Below are 25558 nucleotides of genomic sequence, written 5' to 3'. Positions count from 1 at the left end.
CCTTATCAAAGCTCTTAACGTATCAGCACAGGCCAGCACTCCACAATTTGGTAAGCTGCTCTAAGCCTGAAGAAAGATTTTAAAAATATATCTGAAAGTGCTCATTTCAAGCTTTGATTCCACTGTCTGCACATCCTTTGATGTCACAACAAAACTTAACGTCCCGTCGACCTTGCCATTTTGAACATGGTTCTACCGTTTGCTGAGAGAAATCTAAGATGTCTGCTTTCTCCTTCAAAAAAAAAATGAAAGAAAATTTTCCCCATTTCATTTTATATTTTCAGTTCCTTTTAGATGATAAGCTGACATTGAAGCACACTAATTGGTTATGTTATTTTTAAGTGAACTTTTAATGGCAATAATTTGTTCCATCTGGGAAAAGGCTGATGGCATTTTCAGCAACCAGGCACAAATCAAGATGGATTATTTCCAGCATTTTTTTTTTAAGCGTATTTAGATCCACATCATACTGGTCGTTCACTGTCTTGGCATTTCCTGATCCTGAAGCGGGGCTAAGCCCTTGGCTGCTTCTCTCATCCCTGAAGCACTGGCCTATCACAATATTACAGATTTTGCTCACCACACTCACGCCCCTCCAGGGTTTCTGTCAGCCGGTTTCAGGTGATTGCCAGGGGCATTTATGGTTCACACTGCGGTGGGAGTTCACACCGAACTTAACCCACCCATTGGCGAAGGCATTAGATGGTGTCACATACCAGCCGCTGAACTTGGCGTCTCTGGGTGTTGGTCCCACAGCAAACCATCCTCTTACTTAAGAGGAGGAAACAGAAAGAGCCATTAAGCATTTAGGGAAAGCAAGGGAAAAGATCATCTTGGAGTCCCATTTGGATCCATCCAACTCTCTCTCATCGGCCCTGTGGGAGCTCTAAAACTAAAAGCATTCATAAAAAGAAAGGAAAGAACAGTTACTGGTACACTCATATTCATAGCAGCGTTTTTCACGATAGCCAAATGTGAAACAACCCGAATGTCTGTGGATTGATGAGACAATAAACAAAATGTGGTCTATATGTACAATGTATTATCATTCAGCCAGAAAAAGGAAGGCAATTCAGACATATGTTACAACATGGATAAACCTGGAAGAGATCGTGCTAAGTGAAATATGCCAGACACAAAAGAATAAATATGATATGATTCTACTCACCTAAGGTCCCTAGAATAGTCAAAGTGACAGCAACAGAAAGTAGATGAGAGCTTACCAGGAGCTGAGGAAGCGGGAAATAGGGAATTGTTTAGTGGGTATACACTTTCACTTTGGGATGATGGAAAGTACTGGAGACAATAACGTGATGGATTTTCTGCCACTGAACTGTACACTTAGAAATGGTTAAAATGGTAAGTTTTATGTTTTGTATGTTTTATCACAATTTTTTTAAAAAAGGAAGGAAATATGTTTGTGCTCTTCACTGGCCCGGATCCTTTTTAAAAGAAAGGCCTCTGGGTATCATTGCTCAGGGAGGCAATGGTTAGTGACCAAACTAGCCAGTTGTGAGCTGGTAAATACTTATCAACCGGCTTTCTAACAACAACAAAATACCTGTACGCAAATATGTGTACAGAAGTTGGTTAGAAATTTCACTGATATAAAAGATGTGAATCACATGATTTACAAATAATAAAATATACAAACTCTTGCATGTCAATGATTCCTCAATAAAGCTGATTTCACGAAATGATTTCTTTGACTTTTGCTGAACTCTTGTATCCACAGCCAACTGTGATTGCAGCTGATGAACAAATATCCTTCTGACATGAATATTGGTTGATGTTTTAATTTACTTTAATGAGTAAGATAAAAATGAAACAATAAAGACATAGATAAGAACATCACTCATGGGGCGCCTGGGTGGCTCTGTGGGTTGGGCCGCTGCCTTCGGCTCAGGTCATGATCTCAGGGTCCTGGGATCGAGCCCCGCATCGGACTCTCTGCTCAGCAGGGAGCCTGCTTCCTCCTCTCTCTCTGCCTGCCTCTCTGCCTACTTGTGATCTCTCTCTGTCAAATAAATAAATAAAATCTTTAAAAAAAAAAAAAAAGAACATCACTCATGAATGATGTAAGCAATTTTTCTGTGACGCATTGGATGATAGTTTTTGTACTGTGTTTTTTGTTTGCTTTTCAAGTAGGTTCCATGCCCTATGTGGGGTTTGAACCCTGGGATGGATAGTTGCACTGTACGAGCTGAGCCAGCCAGGCACCCCCTCCCTCCCCTCTTGATCTAGCATGGCAGGAACTTGTGCTTAAAAAGGGGTCATAGAAATCCATGTCTATCAAAGAAGTATGGGGAAATTTACCGCAGGCTTGGCCTTCTGGGCATTTTCTTTCTAGTCTTCCGATGCTCAGTACAGCAATTTAGTGAATGCAGCAATCAGAAAAGAAGGAAGAACTCTGGGGCGCCTGGGTGGCTCAGTGGGTTGAAGCCTCTGCCTTCAGCTCAGGTCATGATCTCAGGGTCCTGGGATCGAGCCCCGCATAGGGCTCTCTGCTCAGCGGGGAGCCAGCTTCCCCCTCTCTCTCTGCTTGCCTCTCTGCCTACTTGTGATCTCCGTCTGTCAAATAAATAAATAAAATCTTTAAAAAAAAAAGAAAGAAAGAAAAGAAAAGAAGGAAGAACTCTACAGAATGTATCTTAAGTGGGAATCTTGGGGTGGCTGCCCATTAAATGGGATTTCATTGGTGAGACAAGCGTACCACAGAAAGAACAGATGGGAAAACTTCACAAGCCCTATGATAAAATGAGGCAATAAAAATAGTGCAAATTTGGGTGCCTGGATGGCTCAGTGGGTTAAGCCGCTGCCTTCGGCTCAGGTCATGATCTCAGGGTCCTGGGATCGGTCCCACATCGGGCTCTCTGCTCGGCAGGGAGCCTGTTTCCTCCTCCTCTCTCTCTCTGCCTGCCTCTCTACCTACTTGTGATCTCTCTCTGTCAAATAAATAAATAAAATCTTTAAAAAAAAAATAGTGCAAATTTGTAGAGGCCTAAGAAAATATTTTTATTTTTATGTGTTTATTTTTTAAAGTAAACTCTACACCCAAGGTGGGACTGGTACTCACAAACCAAGATTAAGAGTCATATGTTCTACGACTGAGCCAGCCAGGTGCCCCAGAAAAATATTTAAAAACAAAAAACTCAGTGACAGCTGGTCATCAAATATTATGTAACTCATGGACCCTTTTAAAGAGGAAAAAAAAAATGTTACAGACTTATTTTAAAAGAAAAATAATTCTCATGGACCTTTAATATCGCCTTAAATGATTTTTATTTTTTTAAAGTATAAACATAAACTAGGCATGAAGCTTGTATGTTTATAACCCTCCTATAATTGTAAAAGCAAATGTATTAAAATACAAACAAAACCACAAAAATCAACCATATTTTAATGAACACCACTACAGCGAACAACATTAATGTGATGAACGATATTCTTGTAAATAAGTTGCCACTGTTGGGGTTTAATTGGTTTGTTGAAAAAAATCAATTAATCAATCAGTGAGTAAATCTTGACATCATCGGTGCCAGCAGCAGGCAAAAACTATGGCATCACTGATCTTCCGAGCATCACCGGGCTCTTCACTGCTACATGAACATCAGGGAGTGAAAGTCCTATCTATCTCTCATATAAGTAATGTTTCCTTCTCTCTTATATTTTCCCACACTTGTCACCATTGATAAACAAAGCAAGGATATCATATTCACCACATAGTTCATAAACATATTTGGTACTTAATTTTACAGTATTGAAGGTTGCCTGGGGAATATATTTTACTTGCTTTATTTTTCTTATAACTGATTTTATAATCATTTGAGACCCCATTCCTGTCCAGCAACGAGAACTACCTCACCAACCCAGTCCCTCCACGGGGAAAATCGGTTTGTTTTTTTTAAGATTGATTTTGTTTATTTATTTACTTGACACAGAGAGAGAGAGAGAGAGCACAAGCAGGGGGAGCAGCAGAGGCAGAGGGAGAAGCAGGCTCCTCACTGAGCAAGAAGCCTGATGCAGGGCTCAATCCCTGGACCCTGGGCTCATGACCTGAGTCGAAGGCAAAGGCTTTAACCCACTGAGCCACCCAGATGCCCCTCTCGGGTCAATTTAATTATTAGACCAGCCAAAGAGCCTAGAAGGGAAGAAGGAAAGCTTCCTCACCCCTACAAACCCCCAGGACAAGCCAACACTGAGACTGATTACTCCCTGAGCACAGACGGTACACCTATCTCTGTCGTCGGTGGTAGACACTCAGGGGAGCCGGTCCCCCGTAGGCACTATTAATCCCAATGGGAGCTCACAAGAATCAGCATAGAAGGGACAAGACCAGCCATCCGCAGAAGCAAAGCACTTCAAACAGGGCTGTAAACAGGAGCCAGCCCCTCTGCCAAATAGAATCAGGAGCCAAGAGTGCCCGTCAAGCCCATCAAGAGACCAGAGGGTCTGTAGCATGTGGGCAGTTGCGTCCTTAGGACTGAAACCTTTTTTAAAGGTGCCTGGGTGGCTAAGTCAGTTAAGCGTCCGACTCCTGATCTCGGCTCAGGTCTTGATTTCAGGTTCATGTGTTTAAGCCCTGCATCATGCTCCACATTGGACATGAAGTGTACTTTAAAAAAAAAGAGAAAACAACCTATTTGATCACATTGTGACTAGCAGCCTGACAGAAGTGTGGGGTGCTCTATATGGATCCTAGAATCTAGGAGAAGAAGCCTAAGAGTAAATATTTGCCAGTGTTTTTCCTGTGCTGCAAAGACTGTATGTTGACAGGTCACTGCATAAAATAGAAGCCAACATTTACAGGGCACTTGCTGTCTGTGCCAGGCCAGAGGTTAGCTTAAAATTCCCTCTCAGTTAATCCTGACAAATACATAATGAGGTAGGTTTATCCATCAGTCTTTTGTGAGTTTGATTACTGGGAATCAGTCTCCTTTGGGACAGATTTGCTCCAAGGGGTGTGAGGATAACTGAATATCTGGACTTGCAAAGCGAAGAGTCTGGAACATAGTGAACCCTGCCAACATACAATTACCCTGAGGGTGCCAGGCTGAAACAGATGGCTGGACTGTCTTCAGTTGTCTTGATTACAAAAGAGATCATCTGTTCCAGCTGTGACCCAGGCAGCTTATCAAAGTCATGTTTTTGTTGCAAGATGCTGGACTCCAGGGGCGCCTGGGTGGCTCAGTGGTTTAAGCCTCTGCCTTCGGCTCGGGTCATGATCTCAGGGTCCTGGGATCGAGCCCCACGTCGGGCTCTCTGCTCAGTGGAGAGCCTGCTTCCCCCTCTCTCTCTGCCTGCCTCTCTGCCTACTTGTGATCTCTCTCTGTCTATCAAATAAATAAATAAATATCTTAAAAAAAAAAAAGATGCTGGACTCCAAATATGCAAAACCCAGATTGGAACAGACGTGAGACATGGAGTTCAAATGAGCCAGTCTCTGCAGAAACTGGAACTGTTTTCATCATACATGCTTTACTTCGAGGACTCATCAACAGAAACAAGAATGTATTCCACTAAAGATGGGTGACATGTCTGGAATGGCTTTTAGGGGACAAAAGTGGGCACAGAGGGGGAATGCATTGGCAAGGATTCTAACTGCCGCAAAGGAGAGGAACCCCCGTTCCCAAAAAGGCATCTTGATAGAAGATTTAAAACTAGAATCATTGACATTATGGTCTTACTACAACATGTAAATATCTAAAAGGTGGAGATTGTCATTATTCTGACCTTATGCAGCTTCCAGCCTAATGTCAGTCTGAGCTGATCACTCTAAGACAAGCAATTATCCTGTGGCTTGGGGAACACCCACCCGCTGCCCCCACATAATCGAAACCAGCAAGGCTGGGGAGGACTGGTATGCTGTTACTATACCAAGATGAAAGTGGCTGGCAAAGTGTGTCTGGTTTGGTAATTAGACCCCCTCATTACAGCTCTCAAAAGTAAAGCCAGACCCAGCAACTTTCTTTGACAGTAAAATATTCCTACCCTCTTCCAGGCTAAGCAGTGTATTGTTGATAGTAATAAAAGTATAAAATATACACATGTATATGTATAGAATATGTAGAAAGTAATGTATTGAAGATCAGAGAAAACTTAGGAAACAGAATATCCTATGATCTGAAAGACAGTCAGACAACCTCAATTATGTACCTATGGATGAATGAATGGGGACCCGGTGCATCAATATGGACTCCATGCAGATGTGGGCAGAAAGGAAAAGGAGGGGCGCCTGGGTGGCTCAGTTGGTTGAGCGTCCAACTCTTGGTTTCAACTTGGGTCACCATCTAGATCTAGGGGTGGTGGGATTGAGCCCCGTGTCATACTATCTGCTCAGTGCAGAGTCTACTTAAGATTCTCTCCGTCTATATTATGCTGAGTGAAATAAGCCAATCAGAGAAAGACAATTATCATATGATCTCCCTGATATGAGAAAGTTGAGAGGCAAAGTTGGGGGGTTTGGGGGAAGGGAAAAATGAAACAAGGTGGGATCGGGAGGGAGACAAACCATAAGTGACTCTTAATCTCACAAAACATACTGAGGGTTGGAGGCGGGGGAGTGGTAGGAAGAGGGGGGTGGGGTTATGGACATTGGGGAGGGTGTATGCTATGGTGAGTGCTGTGAAGTGTTTAAGCCTGATGATTCACAGACCTGTACCCGGAAGCTAATAGTATATTATATGTTAATAAAAAATTTAAAAAATTTTTAAAAATAAAGACAGGTAACACTCAAGGACACCTGGAACTTAAAAAAAAAAAAAACCACGGTTCTCTCCCTCTTCCTTTGCTCCTCCCCTTGCTCTCTCTCTCTCTCTCTCTCTCAAATAAATAAATATTTTTTAAAGATTTATTTATTTCTTTGACAGACATCACAAGTAGGCAGAGAGGCAGGCAGAGAGAGAGAGAGGAGGAAGCAGACTCCCTGCTGAGCAGAGAGCCTGATGCGGGTCTTGATCCCAGGACCTTGGGATCATGACCTGAGCCAAAGGCAGAGGTTTTAATCCACCCAGCCACCCAGGCAACCCCATCAAATAAATAAATTTTAAAAAAAGAAAGGAAAAGGAATATTTTGTAAATATTAAATATATGTTTGTATTTTATTTATACATATTTCAATTACTTTTAAAATGCTTTTACATTTTATAATATTTATGTATATTATATGCAATTTGCATGTTTATATGTATGCTATATATAATATGTTCACATTTTATTTATAAATATATATTTTAATACTCCTTTTTCTTCCTATCCATGTCTCTTTAAAGTCATCATGATGCAATATCCTGGGTCCCCATTCACTCATTCCCCCACTTTCTCCTATTCTTATACAATCAGACAAGGGAGATAAGATTGCAAACAATAGCATAGTATTTGTGGGTTTGTTTGTTTGTTTTTACGATTTTATTTATTTATTTGACATAGAGAGAGAGAAAGGGCACAAGCAGACAGAGCAGCGGGCGGAGGGAGAGAGAGAAGCAGGCTCACAGGACCCCTGGGATCATGACCTGAGCCCAAGGCAGACGCTTAACTGACCGAGCCACCCAGGCACCCCTTATTTGTGGTTTTTCAATTTGAGGATGTGCGGAGTGCTACAAAAGGGTAGCTATTGCCAAGACTGTGTCTCCACACATAGAAACAGGACATTTCCAATGATTCCGACTGTCTCTTTCTTCCTTCCTTTTTTTTTTTAATTAAAACAATAAAAAAAATTTTAAATAAACCTTACCCCCAATGTGGGCCTTGAACTCATAACTTGGACATCAAGAATTTCATGCTCTACTGACTAAGCCAGCCAGGTAACCCTCCACTTGTCTTCTTCTTTTTCTTATAAATTTTATTTATTTATTTATTTATTTGAGAGAGAGAGAGAGAGAGAGTGAGAAAAGGTACCTGGAGGGTGGGGAGGGGAGAGGCAGAGGGAGAAGCAGACTCCCCAGTGAGCAGGGAGCCTGATGCAGGGCCAGATCCCAGGACTCTGGGATCATATCCTGAGCAGAAGGCAGACGCTTAACCCACTGAGCCACCCAGGCGCCCCACCCATTGTCCTTTTCAGGTCTGCAAGGAATTTATAGGCTGAAAATGTTTTTAAAAATTTTACAATTTTTTTTTTTTTACCGACTAGTAAAGGAATCTAGTAGTTTGTAGAAAATATAGCAAAGCAGAAACGGGGAGTGGGAACATCTTCTATAACCCTTCCTCCACCGTGGCTATGAACAGCTGTTTCAGCCTAAGAGGTGGAGCTGAGTGAAATCTTCCAGGAGCAACAAATGTCCTCCAGTATTCTGGTGTCCGCTCCTCATTCCAAGAGCTCGTCATCCGTGCTCCCAAAGCCAGTGACACTTCCTAGGGCAGCTTTAGTCTTGGACAGAATTGGGAGCCCCTATAAAGTGAATGTTCAGGGGGGCTTCTGCCCAGATATACTCTGTTCCATCCAATCTGCTCCCCCAAATCAGAACTCGGAAAACAGCAGGTGTGATTTCACGGCAAAAGGAGGCTAAATGTAAATGCCCATCGCCTGAAGCTCATTCCCGCTAAGATGAGAATAAGGACTGTTTGATGTGTCTGCCGGGAGGAGGAGGGATGCCCAACCCCACGAAGGAGAAAGACCAGACCGCTATCCAGGAATGAGCCCTTCTGAAGCCAGGCAGCCCCACTTGTTGTGACTCTTTTAAAGTCTAAATGGGTCCTGTTTCACTTTAAACACGGCTATTCTCTGAGCAAAAGCCACCTAAGTGGTGTTTGTCTCCCCCTCAGCCCCCCCCCCCGCCCCCCAGCAATGGCGCTCTAGAAACCTCTGTCAAGTGGGAAAGCGGGTCCCGCCCAGCAGAGTCCCATCGCAGACACCCTTCTGCGTCTCCCTCCTTCCCTTTTTGAAAACAACCTCTTTCTTTCACATCTCCTGACTGTTAACATTCACTCAGAATAGCAGGAAGCCTATTGGGCCAAAGTGTCCTGTTCCACAGGAGAATTTCTCATCGTTCCCCAGCACACAATGTTTCATCGCTTGTCTCCGGGTCCGAATTAGACACGGCTCTGAGGTCGCTGAACCTCCGATTGATTAAATCCCTCGCGTTGGCTCAGAGAAAGAGCGGTCCTGTGTATTTATTACAGAAAATTATCTGGTGTCTTTCAGATTTTTTTACAATGAACTTGTTCCCTTGTTTCCTGGGAATTCTTTGATATTCCAAAAAGCTTCTGGCACATTTTACATGAGAGTTTTCTAGCTGCTTCTTCCATAGAAACAGGAAGTTGACAGAAAGTCCCAAACATTTATTTTAGTTCCCAAAATTGGGATGGATGTCCCGCGGGTTCTAAAAATAGGAAAAGCCCTCCAACATTGGATTTTGTCTTTACCAAAAGGTTTAACAGATTTAAATTTAGTCTGAAATTTATCCACGACCCACCTGGTTGGGTTTGGAGGCATCTTTATGCTCATAAATATTCTTGGCTCTGAAAATACTACACCTGGAAAATGGCTCTATTTCCATTCCTGGACAGGATGAAATGAGTGTAACAACAACAAACATCGTTGACGATGGTAATATGCCTTTCACTGAACCACACTGTGTTCTCTCTTTTATAACAGGAATTGCTGTATTAGCTCATCTATGGGTCCTATCCACCATGTTGCCTGTTTGCTTTTAATAATTTATTGAGGTGAAATCCTTTTTTTTTTTTAAGATTTTATTTATTTATTTGACAAAGATCACAAGTAGGCAGAGAGGCAGGCAGAGAGAGAGGAAGGGAAGCAGGCTCCTGGCTGAGCCCTAAGCGGGGCTCGATTCCAGGACCCTGAGATCATGACCTGAGCTGAAGGCAAAGGCTTTAACCCACTGAGCCATCCAGGCACCCCGAGGTGAAATTCTTATAAAATTAAAGTGTTTTCAAGGAAACTATTTCAAAGTGAACAATTCAGAGGCATTTACTCCATTCAGTGTTACGCAACCACCGTTTCTATCCCGTTCCAAAACATTTCCAGTATTGCAAAGCAAAACCCTGGGCGCATGAAGCAATTTCTCCCGGTTGCCTCCTTCCCCCAGCTCCTGGCACCCCCCTCATTCCTCCCACCCTTCCATCCCTCCCACCCTCCCCACCCCCGCCAGCCATCTGAGTTCTGTCGCTATGCGCTTATGTGTTCTGTCGCTATGCGCTTATGTGTTCTGGATCTTTAATGTAAATGAAACCATACAATATGTAGTCTTTTGTCTGGCGTGTTTTGCTTAGCGCCCTGGTTTGGAGGCTCACGCACCGTGAAGCTTATGTCAGAGCTTCCTTCCAGTTTATGGCTGAGTAGTTTTGTATATTATGTGCATGTATCCGTTTGTTTATCCATCGATGGATACTCAGGCTCATCCTACCTTTTAGCTATTATGAAGAGTCTTGCTATAAGCATGTTGGTACAGGTGCTTGTTCAAGTGCCCGTTTCAATCATTTTGCGTATATCCCTAAAAGTAAAATCGCTGGGTCATATGGTAATTCTATGTTTAACTTGTTGAAGAACTGCCAACTGCCTTCCACAGTGGCTGTACCATTTTACATCCCCAGTAGCAACGTTTGAGGGTTCCAACTTTCCAACATGCTTGCCAACACTTTTTCTTTTCTTTTCTTTTTTCTAATTATTGTTATGTGGGGGGCCTGGCCGGCTCCGTCAGAGGAGCACGTGACATTTCATCTTGGGCTGGTGAATTTGAGCCCCACACTGAGTGTAGAGATTACTTAAAAATGAAATCTTCTTAAACATAATATAAAAAAATAATTGTTATAGCTATCCTAGAGTCATTGCCTATTTTTCTAAATAAAGTTTTGTTGGAATATAGCCATGTCCCTTCCTTTACGTGTCTATGATGCTTTTGCAACCACGGCAGAGACTGTATGGCTCATAAACCTAAAATATTTACTATGTGGCCCTTTAAGAAAAAGTTTTCTGTACTCTACTTTGGACAATTAGCCCTTCATTTTAATTTGTCATTTTATTTGACAGCTCCCCAAAATGATACCAAATAGTATTGTGACCTTGGATGAGTTAGCTTATTTTTAGTCTTAAATTCCCTTATCTGCAAAAAGATACAGTAGGACTTGTTGATTTCCAGGTTCCCTTTTGGAACTTTATAATACTCGGAAAAACTATGATATTTCCAAGATGGGTGATTAATTTGCAGTTTATACTTTCTGTAGTCTGTAACTTGCTAGGCTTTCTTCTGGCTTAAGTTAATGGTTTCCTCATAATTCTCTTTGATCTATTCATCACACAAGCATAGGACAGTAGCCAGTTCCCAGCTCATGTTGTTCTTTCTCTGTAAGAAGTTCCAGTAATTTGGTGGGATTGTCTAGGAGGGTAAAGACACAGGAGCAAGTGAAAATCCCTGGCTCCTCTAGCAAGGAGAAAAGAAACCCTGTCAAAACCAAATGGCATCATTCATGGTTTCTTAAACACACAGCTGTGCCCAGTTTAAGACCAAGCCTTCTTTCTCTGGCTTCTCCACCTGGCATGGGGAGCCAAGAAGAAAATGAAAATGAAAAGAGATGGAGCAGGGGCGCCTGGGTGGCTCAGTGGGTTAAGCCTCTGCCTTCGGGTCATGATCTCGGGGTCCTGGGATCGAGCCCCGCGTCAGGCTCTCTGCTCAGCGGGAAGCCTGCCTCCCTCTCTCTCTGCCTGCCTCTCTGCCTACCTGTGATCTCTCTCTCTCTGTCAAATAAATAAATAAAATCTTTAAAAAAAAAAAAAAAGAGAGAGAGATGGAGCAAAGGAGAGAACAGACTAGTTCATAGTATGTGAAATGCATGGTCAAGGAATGCTTCTGTTGGACGCCTTGCATTAATAACCTACTTACCCCCTTAGAAGACTGGAAGGGTGATCAAGATACTTGGCAGGCACCTCGATCTACCAGGAGTTGGGTGTGGACGAGACCCCAGGAAATACTGTAGCCCAGCCGCTCAGTTTCAAAAGGAAGAAAAAGAAATGCACCACCTGGCCCCTATTCCCTGGAGGAACTGGCTGCAGAACACGGGTAAGTCCCGCGTGCCCCAACTCCAGTCCAGGGAAAGGAGGTACACACGCCGACGGAAAAGCGGATGTTTTATAACTCATGGGATGAAATGTGTCAAGCAGCTGGGGAGTAAGGGGGATGTTCTGCTGGTCAGACCCTGCTGACCCCGGAATCAATGTTGCCTGCTGTGGTCAGGAAAGACCAGCCTGGTCCCCAGAGAACTGTAAAATATTCCTAAGTAATTCTTACCTTTGGGTCTCTAAGACGGTTTGCATGAAGCCTCACTGTGAATGGAGCACTGTGTTAAGGTTTACTCCTCAACAAGCTGTCATGAAATTGGGGAGCAAACTAGAAACCCTCTGGAGAGGGAGGGCTCAGAAGATGTGTGTCCAAGCCTCCACCCAAGGAACCAGGTGTTCTTGGCCCAGCACCGCTAGTGTCCCAACTCAGCCTTGTAGGACTCAGTTGAACCAACTTCCTGATATCAGGAAGGCCCGCCTGTGCATCCCCTGGGGTCCCGCCTGTGCTAGAATTGGGGTGACTGCTACTTGATGTGAAACTCTTGCTATTATTGTGGAACAACCTCTAGCTCTGAAATTGCTCAAAGTTCATTTTTTCCCCCAGCTCTACTGAGGTATGATTTTTTTTTTAAAGATTTTATTTATTTATTTGGCAGAGATCACAAGTGGGCAGAGAGGTGGCAGAGAGAGAGGGGGAAGCAGGCTCCCCACTGAGCAGAGAACCTGATGCGGGGCCTGATCCCAGGACTCTAGGATCATGACCCAAGCCAAAGGCAGAGGATCAACCCACTGCGCCACCCAGGCATCCCTAACACGATTTTTTAAATGTGTACAATGTGGTTTAATATATGTCTCTACTGTGAAGGGATTACCACAATGAAGTTAAAGAATATATCCACACCTCAAATAGTTACCCTTCTTTTTTTCAGACTTCATTTTTAAAATCCAAGGCCACAGGCTCCCTATTCTATGCGCCCTGAATCTCTTGCTGCTTCCACCCTGCTTCCACACCACACTTCTGCACAGTCTGTCTTCTCTGCTGGAAGGCACCAGTTCTAGATTTCCACCAACTTCTACAAATGCCTCGAGATTCAAGTCCCATACCACCTCCTCCAGGAAGTCTTCCCTGACCTCATGGTTTCTCCATCTCACTTTTACCACAGCATGGCCCATACCCTAACATGCTTTCCTGTTTACTTATCCTCCTTCCTAGCGAGTCAGCAAATCTCTGGAGGGTAGGCACTGGCTCTTCTACCCCTGCCTCCATTGTGTTTAGTTCCCTAGCGACTTGCAGCAGGCTCTCTATGACGGAGGAGATGAGGAAAGAGTGATCGTGGGGTGTCTGCCGCTCCCTCTGAGCATCCTCCCTGTGGAGGCTCTGGGAGGCGACTTCCCTCATGGGTGCTCTTTGGAAGAGGGCAGGCATTTATTCAGGACCCTGGGATCATGACTTGAGCTGAAGGCAGCCGCTTAATGACTGCGCCACTCAGGCGCCCCTTGGGCTGAGTTTTCATAGTCACCTCAATAACTTCTCTTCCATTCTCCCTCTGTCACCTATAGCAGAGGGGATGGGGCCACTGTCGCTCTTCCATAGTGTCTGAATGTAACTCCAGACAGCCACATGGCTCTCTCCTTAAACTCTCCCTGGGTCCCAGGCCCCAAGGGTCTGCAGTCCCCCCACCCTCCCCTTCCATAGCCAAGGTCCTTCCCGGACGCCTGATGCCACCTGCCACCGGAAGCCCTCTTTCCTGACTCTGGGCCTCCTATCTGTGGTTGTCGCTGTTTTGCCCTTCCTTGAGCCCCTTCAGACTCCCCCTGCAGCTCCAATTATGCCTTCTCTGTGAAGCTTTCCCCAGTCTTCCCAGGCTGAGTAACCGCCCCCTCCCACCAGTCTGCCATCTGGCAGCACCTCTGCCAGCGTCTAGTCCCGCCCCCTTGACTTCTCCCCAGTTGCAAGAGATCTGGGGGGGGGGCGAGGGGGGCCGGCTTTACTCACCTCTGGAGCCCTGACAGCTAACACACCGATGAGCAAGAGAATTGCCTTTTCCATGGATGTCTAAGCCAACTGGGTCTTTGGGTCTTCCTGAAGCAGGCATTACTACTGTGGGGGTTAAGGGAGCGAAGGGGCAGGACAGGAGCCGAGCTGCGTGTTCTTCTTGGTTGGAAGTCAAACACAAACATAGTCAGCTATGTATCTGCTAATTGTGCGTGCAAAACATCCGCATATTAAGCCCATTCAGCTTGGGCATTGGTCCTGTTAGCCGGGAGGGCTGAGCGGGCAAGTCTGGGTGACAGTAGCAGCTGGGCGGGAAGGGAGGGCAACAGCTGGTGAGGAAGGGGCGGGCAGGACTTGGCAGATTTACCACACTCCTGGCCCTGCTCAGCTGCTGGGCGGCTGTCACCGAGCAGGAGCCCAGGCTTATTCTGGCAGGACACGTTAGTCTCCCCTTCCTGGCCGACACCTTCTGGGAAGCATTCTGGTATAACAGAAGAGATGGGCTTCAGAGCTGCGGAGACCCGGGACCAAATCCCAGCTCAGCCACTGCTGGCTGTGCGATCTCAAGCAAGTTACTTAACCTCTCTGATCTTCAGACTCCTCTTCCAAAAAAAAAAAAAAAAAAGAAAGAAAGAAATTAAAAAAAAAAAACATTATTTCTCAGGATTCTTTATTCCTAGAGAAAATGCTTTTTGAGTCCTCATCTGTATCATCTCTTCACTAGTCAATAGGAATAGACAAGTCTTTAAATATTAGTTTCTTTTCTTCTATTTATTTCCTAAGCCAAGCCCAGAATCCTTCAAGAAATCCCCTTCATTCTTTCTTTCCTCCGGTGCCCATTATATTTCCTCCAAGGAAGGTCATCTAATAATAATAGTAACACCTAATGCTTGTCATGTACTTACTACGTGCTAGGCACTCTCTGAAGGAATTACATATATTTACTAATTTAATGCTCCTAACACAAAGAGATTGGGAGTTTACAAGCAAGGTAAGGGAGGTACAGAGAGAGGAGGGATCTGTCAAGGTCAGGCGGCTAGCAGATAATGAAGCTGGGATTTGAACCTGAGCATCCCAGTTCCAGCCCCTAGTGGGAGCCAAAGGGCCTAGAGTTCAGTCCATCTGGAGGATACCATGTCCGCATAGCTCTCTCCGCAGTCCCTTCTTTTCTCTCTTCTTCTCAACTGAAGAAACTCAAGGTCACTTTGGGCAGGGTTAGGTGCCAGGCTCAGAGTTTCCCAACTACTTATGGCATTTGTCCTGAGCCCCATTCCTGTGCCCTTCCTCTGAACTGGGCAACACCGGACACTCAAAGGCAAATGGCTGAAACTAGTCACCTTACTGAGTAAGCCATTTCTATGACTTTATCCTTCTAGTTGTAACAATGATTGGAAGGTACCTGATCTAATGGTTAAAAAAAAAAATTTCCATTAGATACCATGATGTTTGTTTTCATGTAATTAATACCGATCTGAAAAGCATTCTTTGTTTTTGCTAGTGTTTCAATTTCTGCCCCCATAAATATTTGTGCTGTTGTCTTAGTTTCAATGAGCTTTTGCTGTTTTCCTTGGACTGGGTTTTTCCGATGGGACGGGGGATGGAGTGTTTACAGTCATCTTCAGAGCTTTGCATCCAAACCGCAGTAGCCACAGCTCTGAGATGACATCCATGTACAGTCAAAACAAGCCTGGGGTGAGCCCCGTGAGCTCTGCAGTGCTGTGTCTCAGCGGCAGGGTGACCCTGAAGCTGAAGACACCCGGGGGCAGCCATTCCAAGGAGGAACAGCAGGAACAAACCCATCACTGAATCTTCGTGAACTTCGCTCTTGAATTGACTGAGGTTCCCACAACCCAGAACAGAAGTCTAGGGAAGAATGCTTTCTTGTCTCAAGGGGGTCCACGTGCCACAAGATAAGTCAGTAGGTGGCCTGGAGAAATTGGAGCATGAGTTTACAGAGTGTGGTGTGGGTGATGGGACCTCACAGGAAGAAAACTTAGCAGATAGAAAATTTCCCAGCTCCCCTGTATAAGTCGGTAAATTCTTTGTTTTGATTTCCTCTTCTATAAAATGGGAATAAGAATACTTGTCTTGCTTTTCCCCCAGCGATCAAATCGATCAACTGTAAAGTGACCAAATCGAACAACTGTAAAGTGCAAACTGTAAAGTGCTCTGGAAATGTGATCAATTATATTATCATTATTCTGTAATGTTTATAATAAAGGAAGTGGCATTTCCCCAGAACAGCATTTATTGTATATAACAGAGATTTCCACTAAAATGCAACAGAAAAAGAAATGATACAATTCTTATGAGAAACATCTATTTGCATTTTCAAACCTAGGGAAAGAGAGACAGCTTGGCAAACATAATAACAGAACAACAAAACATAGCAAGGTAGTGTAGTGATGGGTGCAGGGGACTTCCCATGGACACCATCCCGAAGTGCTCCAGACACACGAGGAGGGGGAGGCCAATGAAATGTGCACCACGGAAGAGTCAACTCCTCTGTGTGCACAAGGTGGGATCAGACTCAGTCACTGGGGCTCCTGCCCTAGGGTAAGGGGAGCTCAATGTTAGAGCGTGCTGCGGACTAAATTGTGTCTCGCATGTGTGTATGTATATTGAAGTCCCAACCCCACAGTGTGGCAACACTTGGAAATAAGGTCTTTGGGAGGTAATTAAGGTTAAATGAGGACATGAGGATGGAGTCCTAATCCACTAGGACTGGTGGCTTTAGAAAAAGAAGAGCTCTCCTGCTCCTCCCCCTCACCCTGCTCACCCCCCCCAAGAAAAAAGGCCACATGAGGACAAAGCAGACATCTGCAAATAAGGAAGAGAGCTGTCACCAGAACCCAAACCCTGCTGGAACTTTCATCTGACTTCCAGCCTCCCCAACGGTAAGAAAATAAATTTCACCCATCTGTGATGTTTCGATATGGCAGCCCCAGAAGACTGGGGCGTTGGCAATGTCTTCATTATTCTTTTAAAACTAAAAAGAAAATCAAGTTTTTCTTTAAAATGCACTAATCTCAGGGTGCCCGGGTGGCTCAGTCAGTTGAGCGTCTGCCTTTGGCTTGGGTCTTGGTCCTGGGGTCCCTGGATCAAGTCTCCTGTAAGGCTCCCTGCCCAGTAGGGAGTCTGCTTCTCCCTCTCCCTTTGCCCCTTCCCCTACTCATGCTCTTGCTTTCTCAAATAAATAAACAAATCTTAAGAAAAATTTAAAATACATTGACCTCTCCAATTTCTACCCATATACTCAATAAAAATGAGGAAAAAGAAAACCAAAAAAACACAATTCCAGTGGAAAAGTCTTACGGGGTAACCTTTTGTCTCAAGGTGATCTCCTAGAGAAGAGCATAGTACTCTGCCCACCCAATTCTTCTCAGAACCAGTCTACTTTTTTTAAAAGCTCACAAAATCAGGGGCACCTGGCTGGCTCAGTTGGAAGAGCATGGGGCTCTTGATCTCGGGGTCATGAATTCAAGCTTCACATTGGGATTAGAGAGGACTTAAGTAAAATTAAGTAATTTTTACTTAGGTAAAAATTAAAAAAAAAAAAAACCAAAACATTAAAAAGTTCACAAAATCGGGAACGCCAGGATAGCCAAGGATCGTACGTGTTATGGGGTCTAGTCGTGCACCCACGTTACCATTTCAATCCCTTAGTGGACAGACTGGAAACTCACACGTTGGATTCTGATCACCGGAGGTCATAGCATGGTCTTCTTGTTGCTTGGCTATGGAACTCTCGAGAAACTTGAGAAATCTCCAAATGCCAGTCTTATCTGTGAAACAGGAGCAATAATCCTAATAGCCTCCAGCTTCCACCTGTTGTAAAGAAACAAAATAACGTAGCCCAGGGTAGTGTCTGGCACCCAGTGAGGGCCCAGTTAATGTTAACTTATTACTCTCTATCTCAGAAAAGTCAGACCCAGGATTAAAAAAAAAAAAAACAAAACTGTGCGATGGAGCTAAAGCTCCAGACCTCCCATTAGAGCGTCCACCCCACTCCTCCACGCCTGCCAATTAGTTATCTACAGAACTGTAAAGCCAATTAACAGAGAATCAGAGTGAGGGGAGGAAAAGTGTTCAAAGAGAATGAATAGAATTAATTTAATGAAGTCCCATTCAGGAAATCCTTTCACTCAGGACAAGCGAAGCCATTGTCTACATGACACTGAAAGGTATTATTTATGTAAATGTGCTTTGCAGCTCCACGCAGTGAGCCTGGCACCGTTGCTCCAGTATTGTGCAAAGCAATGGCAGCAGAGAGGCTGGCACGGTGTGGGACGCGTCCCCAACTTGAAGAACGGGTGACCCTGGAGGATGCAGAGGACGCACCCTAGGCCACAGGGCACCAACATGGCCCAGCTTCCCAGAGCACCAATTTTATGAAGCAAAAGGCAAAGATCTACACGAATTGTAAGGCAATGTCTAATACCTGAAAGAACTTTCTGGCATGCCATGTTCTGGTTCTGGCTGCGCCTCCAGTTCCACAGGGGCTGAGACCTGGGCTCTGCCAGGGAACTCTGGGGCAGGGGGACAGACTAGCACCGGAAGGAGAGGCAACCTCGCCACTGGCCTTGCCACCCCAGCAGCCTCCCGCTTTCCCGCAGAGTGATCTTTGTCAGATGGGACAGGCTCAGCCTCTCCTCCACGAGGAAACACCTTCCACACCTCCCTTGGGCTGCTGGAGTGAAGTCCATGTTTCTTTAATTTGCCACGATGCCCTGAAGCCTGACTCCCTACACCCATTCATTCATTCATTCTTTCATTTAACAGAGAGAGCACTTGCGGGGGAGAGAGGAGCAGCAGGCAGTGGGAGAGGGAGCAGCAGGCTCCCCGCTGAGCACAGAGGCCCGTGGGGGACTCCATCCCAGGACCCTGGTTCAAGACCTGAGCCAGCCAGGGGTCCCTCCCGACAGCCTTTTAAGTCTTTGACATCCCTCGGCTGCTCAAACACACCTCCTTCCCTCCACCCCTCAGCATCCAACCCCCCTTCTCCAACAGTCACTCCCTGTTCTTCCCGGGCTCCCCGCCCCCAGTGCAAAACCTTGACTGTCTGAGAGTTCATTTACAACCCCCTCCAGTGCAAAGCTTCTCCCCGGACCCTCCACCCCAGCAGGTGCTCAGAACGCCAAGGGAAGTGCGCACACCGCCACCACCTAACTGCCAGGATTCACTGGCGACACAAATTTGTATTTAACCGGGTGTGGGAAGGCGCTGACTACGATTTGGCTCTCATTCGCTTTTCCAGTTTGCCCAGAAAGTTTCTTGACGAGGTTTGCGCTGCTCTTTGGAAATGAAATCTCAGCAGATTTCATTTCCAAACAATTAAAACAGGAAGTGAAATTCTCAAGGGCGCTCCACTGTGATAAAAGTCACATTACGAAACCCAAGCGTCCTCATCTGTTAGGTGGCTCCCGCGCCCAGGGCAGCGTGACTTTCCGGGACTCCCGCAGTCAAGACTCCCTTGAAATTCACTGAAAGAGGCTCTCACCGCATCTATTTCACCCGCTGCCAGGCAAAGCGGGCTGAGGGTTCTGAATGCCAAAGCAAGCCCCTGTAGACGCTGAGTCAGGTCGTGGGAAGAAGGGGCTGCAGGGAGCCAGGCGGGAGGCCAGCGGCAGCTTGGAAGACACAAAAGTGTTTCCTTTATTGAAAAAACAAAAACAGAAAGTTTTGTGGAGGAAGTTTTGTGTCCCCAGGCAAGTTCCGACTACACCAGAATAGCTGAGCTAAGCTCAGCCCACCTCTTCCAGGAGGGAGAAGAGAGGGGCTGTCTTCCCCGCATGCCAGGGCCCAAGGAACGGACCCAGGGGGGGGTTCTGTCCACCTCAGAAACAACACAGCACCCCAAGGAATCTAGCAAAAACAGACTTGCCCTCAGGGCATCACCAATTCTCAGTGCTTCTGGTTTTGTCTGATCGTGTTCATGTCTTTATTTGTTGCTGTTTTGTTTTTCCGGGGAGGTGAACAGTCGTCAAAGAACAAATGAACTGAGAAAAAGAAGTCAATGGCCAGGCTGGGGTAGGGGAGGGTGGGAGGGTTGGGGTGGGGGCACAGGCATGGGCTTGAGCCAGCAAGCAGTGAGAGGTTGACGTGGAGCTTGTTTTCTTCGGTTCTTACAAATAGGCTCATGATTTGTGCCGTCATGAACTCTGCAACGGGCTGTTCATTGTATTGTTGTCGTTTGTTTTGTCATCCATGCGTTCATCTGACATTGCATGGGAAGTCACCTACGGGGGCGCCTGGGTGGCTCGGTGGGTTAAGCCTCTGCCTTGGGCTCAGGTCTTGATCTCAGGGTTCTGGGATCTGGGATCGACTGGCATTGGGCTCTCTGCTCAGCAGGGAGCCCACTTCCCCTCCTACCCGCCCCCACCTGCCTCTCTGCCTACTTGTGATCTCTGTCAAATAAATAAATAAAATCCTTACCAAAAAGAAAGAAAGAAAGAAAGTCACCTACTAACAATGATAATAGTTCTTAGACCTTCGTGCTTCAGTCACCCCAAGACTTACCAAATGCAGAAGTGGCCCCAGAATCCCAGAGCTTCGGGTGTGGAATGGTATAGCAATGGACAGGCGCTGGAATTTGCATTTCTTAAAAACTCCCAGGTACTGCACGTGTCGCCAGCACTAGGAACACAGTTTGAGAAGCCTTGCCTGAAAACACCTACCATCAAATCCCTAGAAAGCCCAGAAGTTAGGTGATGCTCAAGAATTACTCAGTAAACTGAATTGAAGCTACTTTGAAACAATCCTGGACTCCCAGAGGTAACAGGCCGGCTTGTGCAAATATTTATACGTTTTCTCTGCTGAGACAGACGCAACCGTGCAAGAACAATTTGATAGAGCACAGTGGTCTCATTGTACAGCAGATATTAGGTGGAGAACAGAATTTGCAACTGACTTAGTGGTGAGTTGACTTAGCTACGGACATCCTGGGAATTATTAAGAAAAATAGGAAAATTATTTTCTCATTTTTACCACTTACCCCTGCAGGTACTTCCTTCTTCTCTTTCTCTCTTCTTCAATCTCCTCTCTCCGCCCTCCCCCTTCCCTACCGTCCCTCTTCCCCACCCTCCCCTTCTCCACCCTCCCTCCTCCACCCTCCCCCTTTCTCCACCCTCCTCCTCCTCCACCCTTCCCTCTTTTCCACTCTCTCCCTGCTCCACCCTCCCCTACTTCTCCACCCTCCCCTTTTCTCCACCCTCCCTCCTTCTTCACCGCCCCCCCCCCTTTCCCACCATCTCCACAAGGCTATCAGTGAATATTTGTACAAATACTTCGAGTTCTTTGGAAGAGAGAGGCTGCATTGTTGCCAAATGAAATAAATAATTTCTCTCTGTTTTTCTTTAAGAAGGTAGATTGGACAATATTATATTAAAAAAAAATAAAGAACCCCCTGAATTTGTCTTCTCTATAATACCTTGTGTATCAAACTTCAGGATAAACAGAAAGCCTCACTTTTTTTTTTTTCCCATCAAGATTTTATTTATTTATTTGACACAGAGACAGTGAAAGAGGGAGCACAGCAGGAGGAGTGGCAGAGGGAGAAGCAAGCTTCGTACTGAGCAGGGAGCCTGATGTGGGGCTCAATCCCAGGACCCTGGCATCATGACCTGAGCTGAAGGCAGACAATGATTGAACCACCCAGGCACCCTGAGATTTCTTATTCTTTTTTTTTTTTTCAGCCTCACTCTTTTTATGAAATCTATTTAATCTATATAATCTATTGAAATCTATAGTCAAAGGTGACTTGTGCAGTGGGTTTACCAGCTGGCTATTTTATAAAGTATTTCTAAATTTATAATGGTGGTTTGTTTTCTATAAGTAGTGTCATATCAACTATCTCTTGTGTTCTTGAGTTCTCTCACTATTATCAAGTTATTTTATTGCTACTCATCTAGTGGCAAACCTGGAGAGATGTAAATTATGTGGGCTTATAATTTAGCTTTTGTCCCCTCTTGGTTATTTTGCAAAGAGAGAAAGTAACTTTATAAGTCTTCCAATTTTAAAAATATGCATCAGCCATTAACTTATTTGTATTTCAGATTACCATTCAGGTAAAAATTAAGTGCATATTTTAAGTGCACTGTGTCTCTCGTATATCAATCTGGTTTGGTTTTTTTATAGTGTTTTGGTAACTTTTTAAAAGCGATATTACTTATTTTTGAGAGAGAGCACGCAAGCAGGGAGAGGAGCAGAGGGAAAGGAGAGGGAGAAAGAATCTCCAGCAGACCCCACGTTGAGCATGGAGCCCAAATCAGGGCTTGATCTTATGGCCCCGAGATCATGACCTAAGTCAAAACCAAGAGCTGGATGCTGAACCGACTGAGCCAGCCAGGTGCCCCTTGGTAACTTCTTTAAAGCTTTCTTTTCATTAATCTTTAGAAGATGAACACTGTATATAAGCATACGGGGAGGGGGGAAGCTATAAGGGCGCCTAATGAAAGGTCTAATACCAGATCTTTTAAATTTACCTCTGTATCAGAATCACAAATAACCCTTTTAACTACAGGAGGAGTTCTGAATTTTAACCCTAATTTGGGCATTGTGTATTAGGAGAGGTTGACAATGTAAAATGAAACTGTCCTGTCTCTTACTAAAACAGCCTGGATAGTCTGGGAAGTGGCCATCAACCCCTGCGAGTCTTCATGGGAAAGAAGCAGGCTCCTCTGCTTCCTGATACATACCATCCAAAACAAAATCAGAATGGTGAATAGGAGAGCCACAGAATGCTGTCAGCTCTAGAGTCCCCACAGACTTTCATAATAGTGGTGAATGAGAGAAGATTCTAGAAAATCATACAATCTCCCAAGGGTCTTTCTTGTTTTTAAGGATAAATGATAGAAAGAGATGATAGATGGTTAGATGATAGATAGCACCTATCATTGACTGAGCCCTGTTATTGCCTGATAGGTACTGGGCCAATTGCTGAGTCTTTTTTTTTGTTTTAATTGAGATATAATTCACATATCATACAGGTCACCCTCTAAAATTGCACAGTTCAATAGGTTTTAGTATATGCACAAGGTTGTGTGACCATCACCACTATCTCATTCCAGAATATTTTCATCATGCCCAGTAGATAAAAGTATTATAAAATGAGTTTTCTATGTAACAAGATAAAGATAATTTTGACCTCTTAGCGGTGATATTAGAATTCCTTACAGTAAGAAGCTTGTTTTTGCTCAGGAGATGCATTGATAAGGCCAAGCTGCAGAGCAAGCCGAATGTGACTGCATGACAGAGGAGGGACTCACTGTGGCCTCCTGGGAGCAGGGGGCTGGTGGGCAGGGAGAAAGGACCGTGCTGGAGCAGAGGTTTTGTTTAGCTACCTATTCCAGATGTCTGGAACAGTGCCTGGTACCTAGCATTTGCTCATTACATGTATGTTGCCTGGTTTAATTCTATGTTTATTAGATATCAGGTTCTGTTTATATCCATGTCTATTAGATCACATCTTATTTTATTTTATTTTATTTTTAAGATTTTTTAAAAAGTAATTCCTACCCTCAACATAGGGCTTGAACTCATAATTCTGAGATCAAAAGCCACATGTTCCACCGACTGAGCCAGCCAGGCACCCCTACCCCGCCTTTTAAAATCACCTTGTTCAGGGGTGCCTGAGTGACTCAGTTGTTTAAATGTCTGCCTTTGGCTTGGGTCATGTTCCCAGAGTTCTGGAATTAAGCCCGGGGCCCACATCTGGGCTTCCTGCTCAGCAGGGAGTCTGCTTCTCTCTCCCCTTCCCCCCACTCCTTCTCTCTTGATCACTCTCACTCACTTTTTCTCCCTCTCAGATAAATAAGTAAGTAATTAAGTAAGTAAATAAATAAATAAAATCTTCTTGTTCAAACCTACTGAATCTTTGTTGATGTTTTGTCTCCCTGATCCAACAGTTTCTGAAAGAATGACTTTAAATCTCCCATTTGGACCATAGCAATTGTCGGTTTGCTCATGTAATTTTGATCCTTTTTTCCTTCATCAATTTCAAGGCTGTGTTGCTGGGCATAGGCATCCGGATTCTCAACTACCAGAGACGGGAACTGACTTTGGCCCATTGCGAGACCTGAAACACTGGGCTCGGTGCTACCCAGCTGCACCGCAAGCCACAGAAAAAGCCACATGGCAAACTTGCAAATTATCACAGCATCTCTGCAAAGTTACCCATGCTGCTCTCCAGCACCCTGAGAAGCTCCCAGCCACTGGAATGTGACCAACGGAGCTAAAATGCTGCCCCAGGAACTCCGTCTTGCTAGAGACCCCAGCCTGCTGGAGAAATTCCATGGTCTTTGCTTTTCCACGTCACTAGCTCCTAAATGGAGCTGTCCATTGGCAGAGCCTAGATCACATGACTTGCCTTGAGGACCATGACCCTGGGAAATGACAGTGAGGTATTTTGAGCTTTTATAAGAGAAGGTAGAGAATCATTCAAAATGAGAAGTGGGTGAGGATTCTGGGCAAAATAAATGTCTATTCCAGCTACGTATATAAATGCCTGATTTGTCTATCTTCTTGATATGTTTGGTTGGTCCTTGACTTGCATATTTTTGCTGTGAGATATTCCCTTCCTGACCTGTCTTTTTTCATGTGCCCTGCAGGACTAACATTGGCCAGGGAAAGAATAGAGCTGGCTTTCACAGTATTGGACAGGAGCCCCCATCCTAAAATCCCTCCCTGGCCTGGATCCTCATTCTTTTCAAGCCCAGTAGGACCAGGAGAAAGGGTTTTCCTTCAGGGAAGAGTACTTTTTTGTTTCTTTCTAGACTTCCTACACCTGGCTGCTGGTAGGCAATCCAGTCTATCTCCTAGAGGACAGACACTTCTGACAAACGAGTATACCAGCTCTTGCCAGGGCCAGAGTTCCTTAAAGGGAAAGAATCTACCTACAGCCCACTTCTTGGGTTTCCCAAGGACCCAAATCTTGGCCTGGGGGGAGCGGGGAGTCCATTTCTGAGAGAAGTGAACAGAAAAGGGGAAAAGGAACTTTGACTTGGGTAAGGGGCTGAAATCTACGTACACCAAGTATAATCCAAGTACACAGAGAAAAAAAACTATCACCTACTTAAGACATATATAGCCAACACTGTATATCCAGTCCCTTAGCCTAAGAAATAAAGCAGCACAGCCTCAACTGAAACCCTCTGTAGCCTTCCCAGGTCCGACCCTCATTCTAACCCCAGAGGTTTTGAGTCTTGAGAAATCATTCCCTCTTCCAACCTTATAAAGATATTTTCACCTATATTCCTTTAGGCTATTAAAGTGTTACCTTCTGATTTAAGCTCTCTGCAATAGATTTTTACTTACGATGTAAGACGGTGATATAATTCATTTTGTTTCCCTGTGGAGGGCCAGTTTTCCCAGCGCCATTTACTAAACCCTTCACCTTGCCCCACTAATTGGTAATTCTATCTCTGTTGCATATGAAAACTCCTTCATGCATAAGTCTGTTTTGGGGTCCCCATTCTGTTTTACTGGTCTGTTTTTTCCATTTCTGCACCAGTGACACACTTCCATAATTTCGGGAGCATTATAAAAAATCC

The 25558-nt window shown here is 44.8% G+C and overlaps 1 protein-coding gene and 1 long non-coding RNA gene across 11 annotated transcripts in view; one reads left to right on the top strand and one right to left on the bottom strand.

The window, feature by feature from the left end:
- RBBP8 (RB binding protein 8, endonuclease) overlaps positions 1 to 24428 on the top strand; it is a 146936-nt gene extending 122508 nt beyond the window's left edge. For 3 of the 8 annotated variants that reach the window (XM_059138868.1, XM_059138867.1, XM_059138869.1), the window contains 2 exons: positions 11846 to 12014; positions 24011 to 24418. In XM_059138868.1, the coding sequence (XP_058994851.1) occupies positions 11846 to 12014; positions 24011 to 24231 (390 nt within the window). In that variant the 3' untranslated portion in view covers positions 24232 to 24418. Of the gene's footprint in view, positions 1 to 11845; positions 12015 to 24010 lie in introns of all 8 variants that reach the window. The other 5 variants (XM_059138866.1, XM_059138865.1, XM_059138875.1 and 2 more) reach the window with 3 other exon arrangements.
- Positions 14912 to 21079, bottom strand: LOC131810897 (uncharacterized). Of its 3 annotated transcripts, none has more exons than XR_009345768.1 (5): positions 21004 to 21079; positions 20529 to 20645; positions 19510 to 19639; positions 17696 to 17837; positions 14912 to 16560 (listed from the first exon to the last, which is right to left on the bottom strand). It is a non-coding gene; the product is annotated as an uncharacterized LOC131810897 (long non-coding RNA). The 3 variants fall into 3 exon arrangements; XR_009345767.1 differs by having other exon boundaries at positions 14919 to 16560; positions 19510 to 19662; XR_009345766.1 differs by lacking the exon at positions 19510 to 19639 and having other exon boundaries at positions 14966 to 16560.
- Positions 24429 to 25558: the final 1130 nt, after the last annotated feature.

The sequence above is a fragment of the Mustela lutreola genome, chromosome 11 (genome assembly GCF_030435805.1).
Source record: "Mustela lutreola isolate mMusLut2 chromosome 11, mMusLut2.pri, whole genome shotgun sequence".
Taxonomy (NCBI): domain Eukaryota; kingdom Metazoa; phylum Chordata; class Mammalia; order Carnivora; family Mustelidae; genus Mustela; species Mustela lutreola.
The sequence above is the reverse complement of the archived record's forward strand: the minus strand, read 5'-3'. Positions and strand labels throughout refer to the sequence as shown.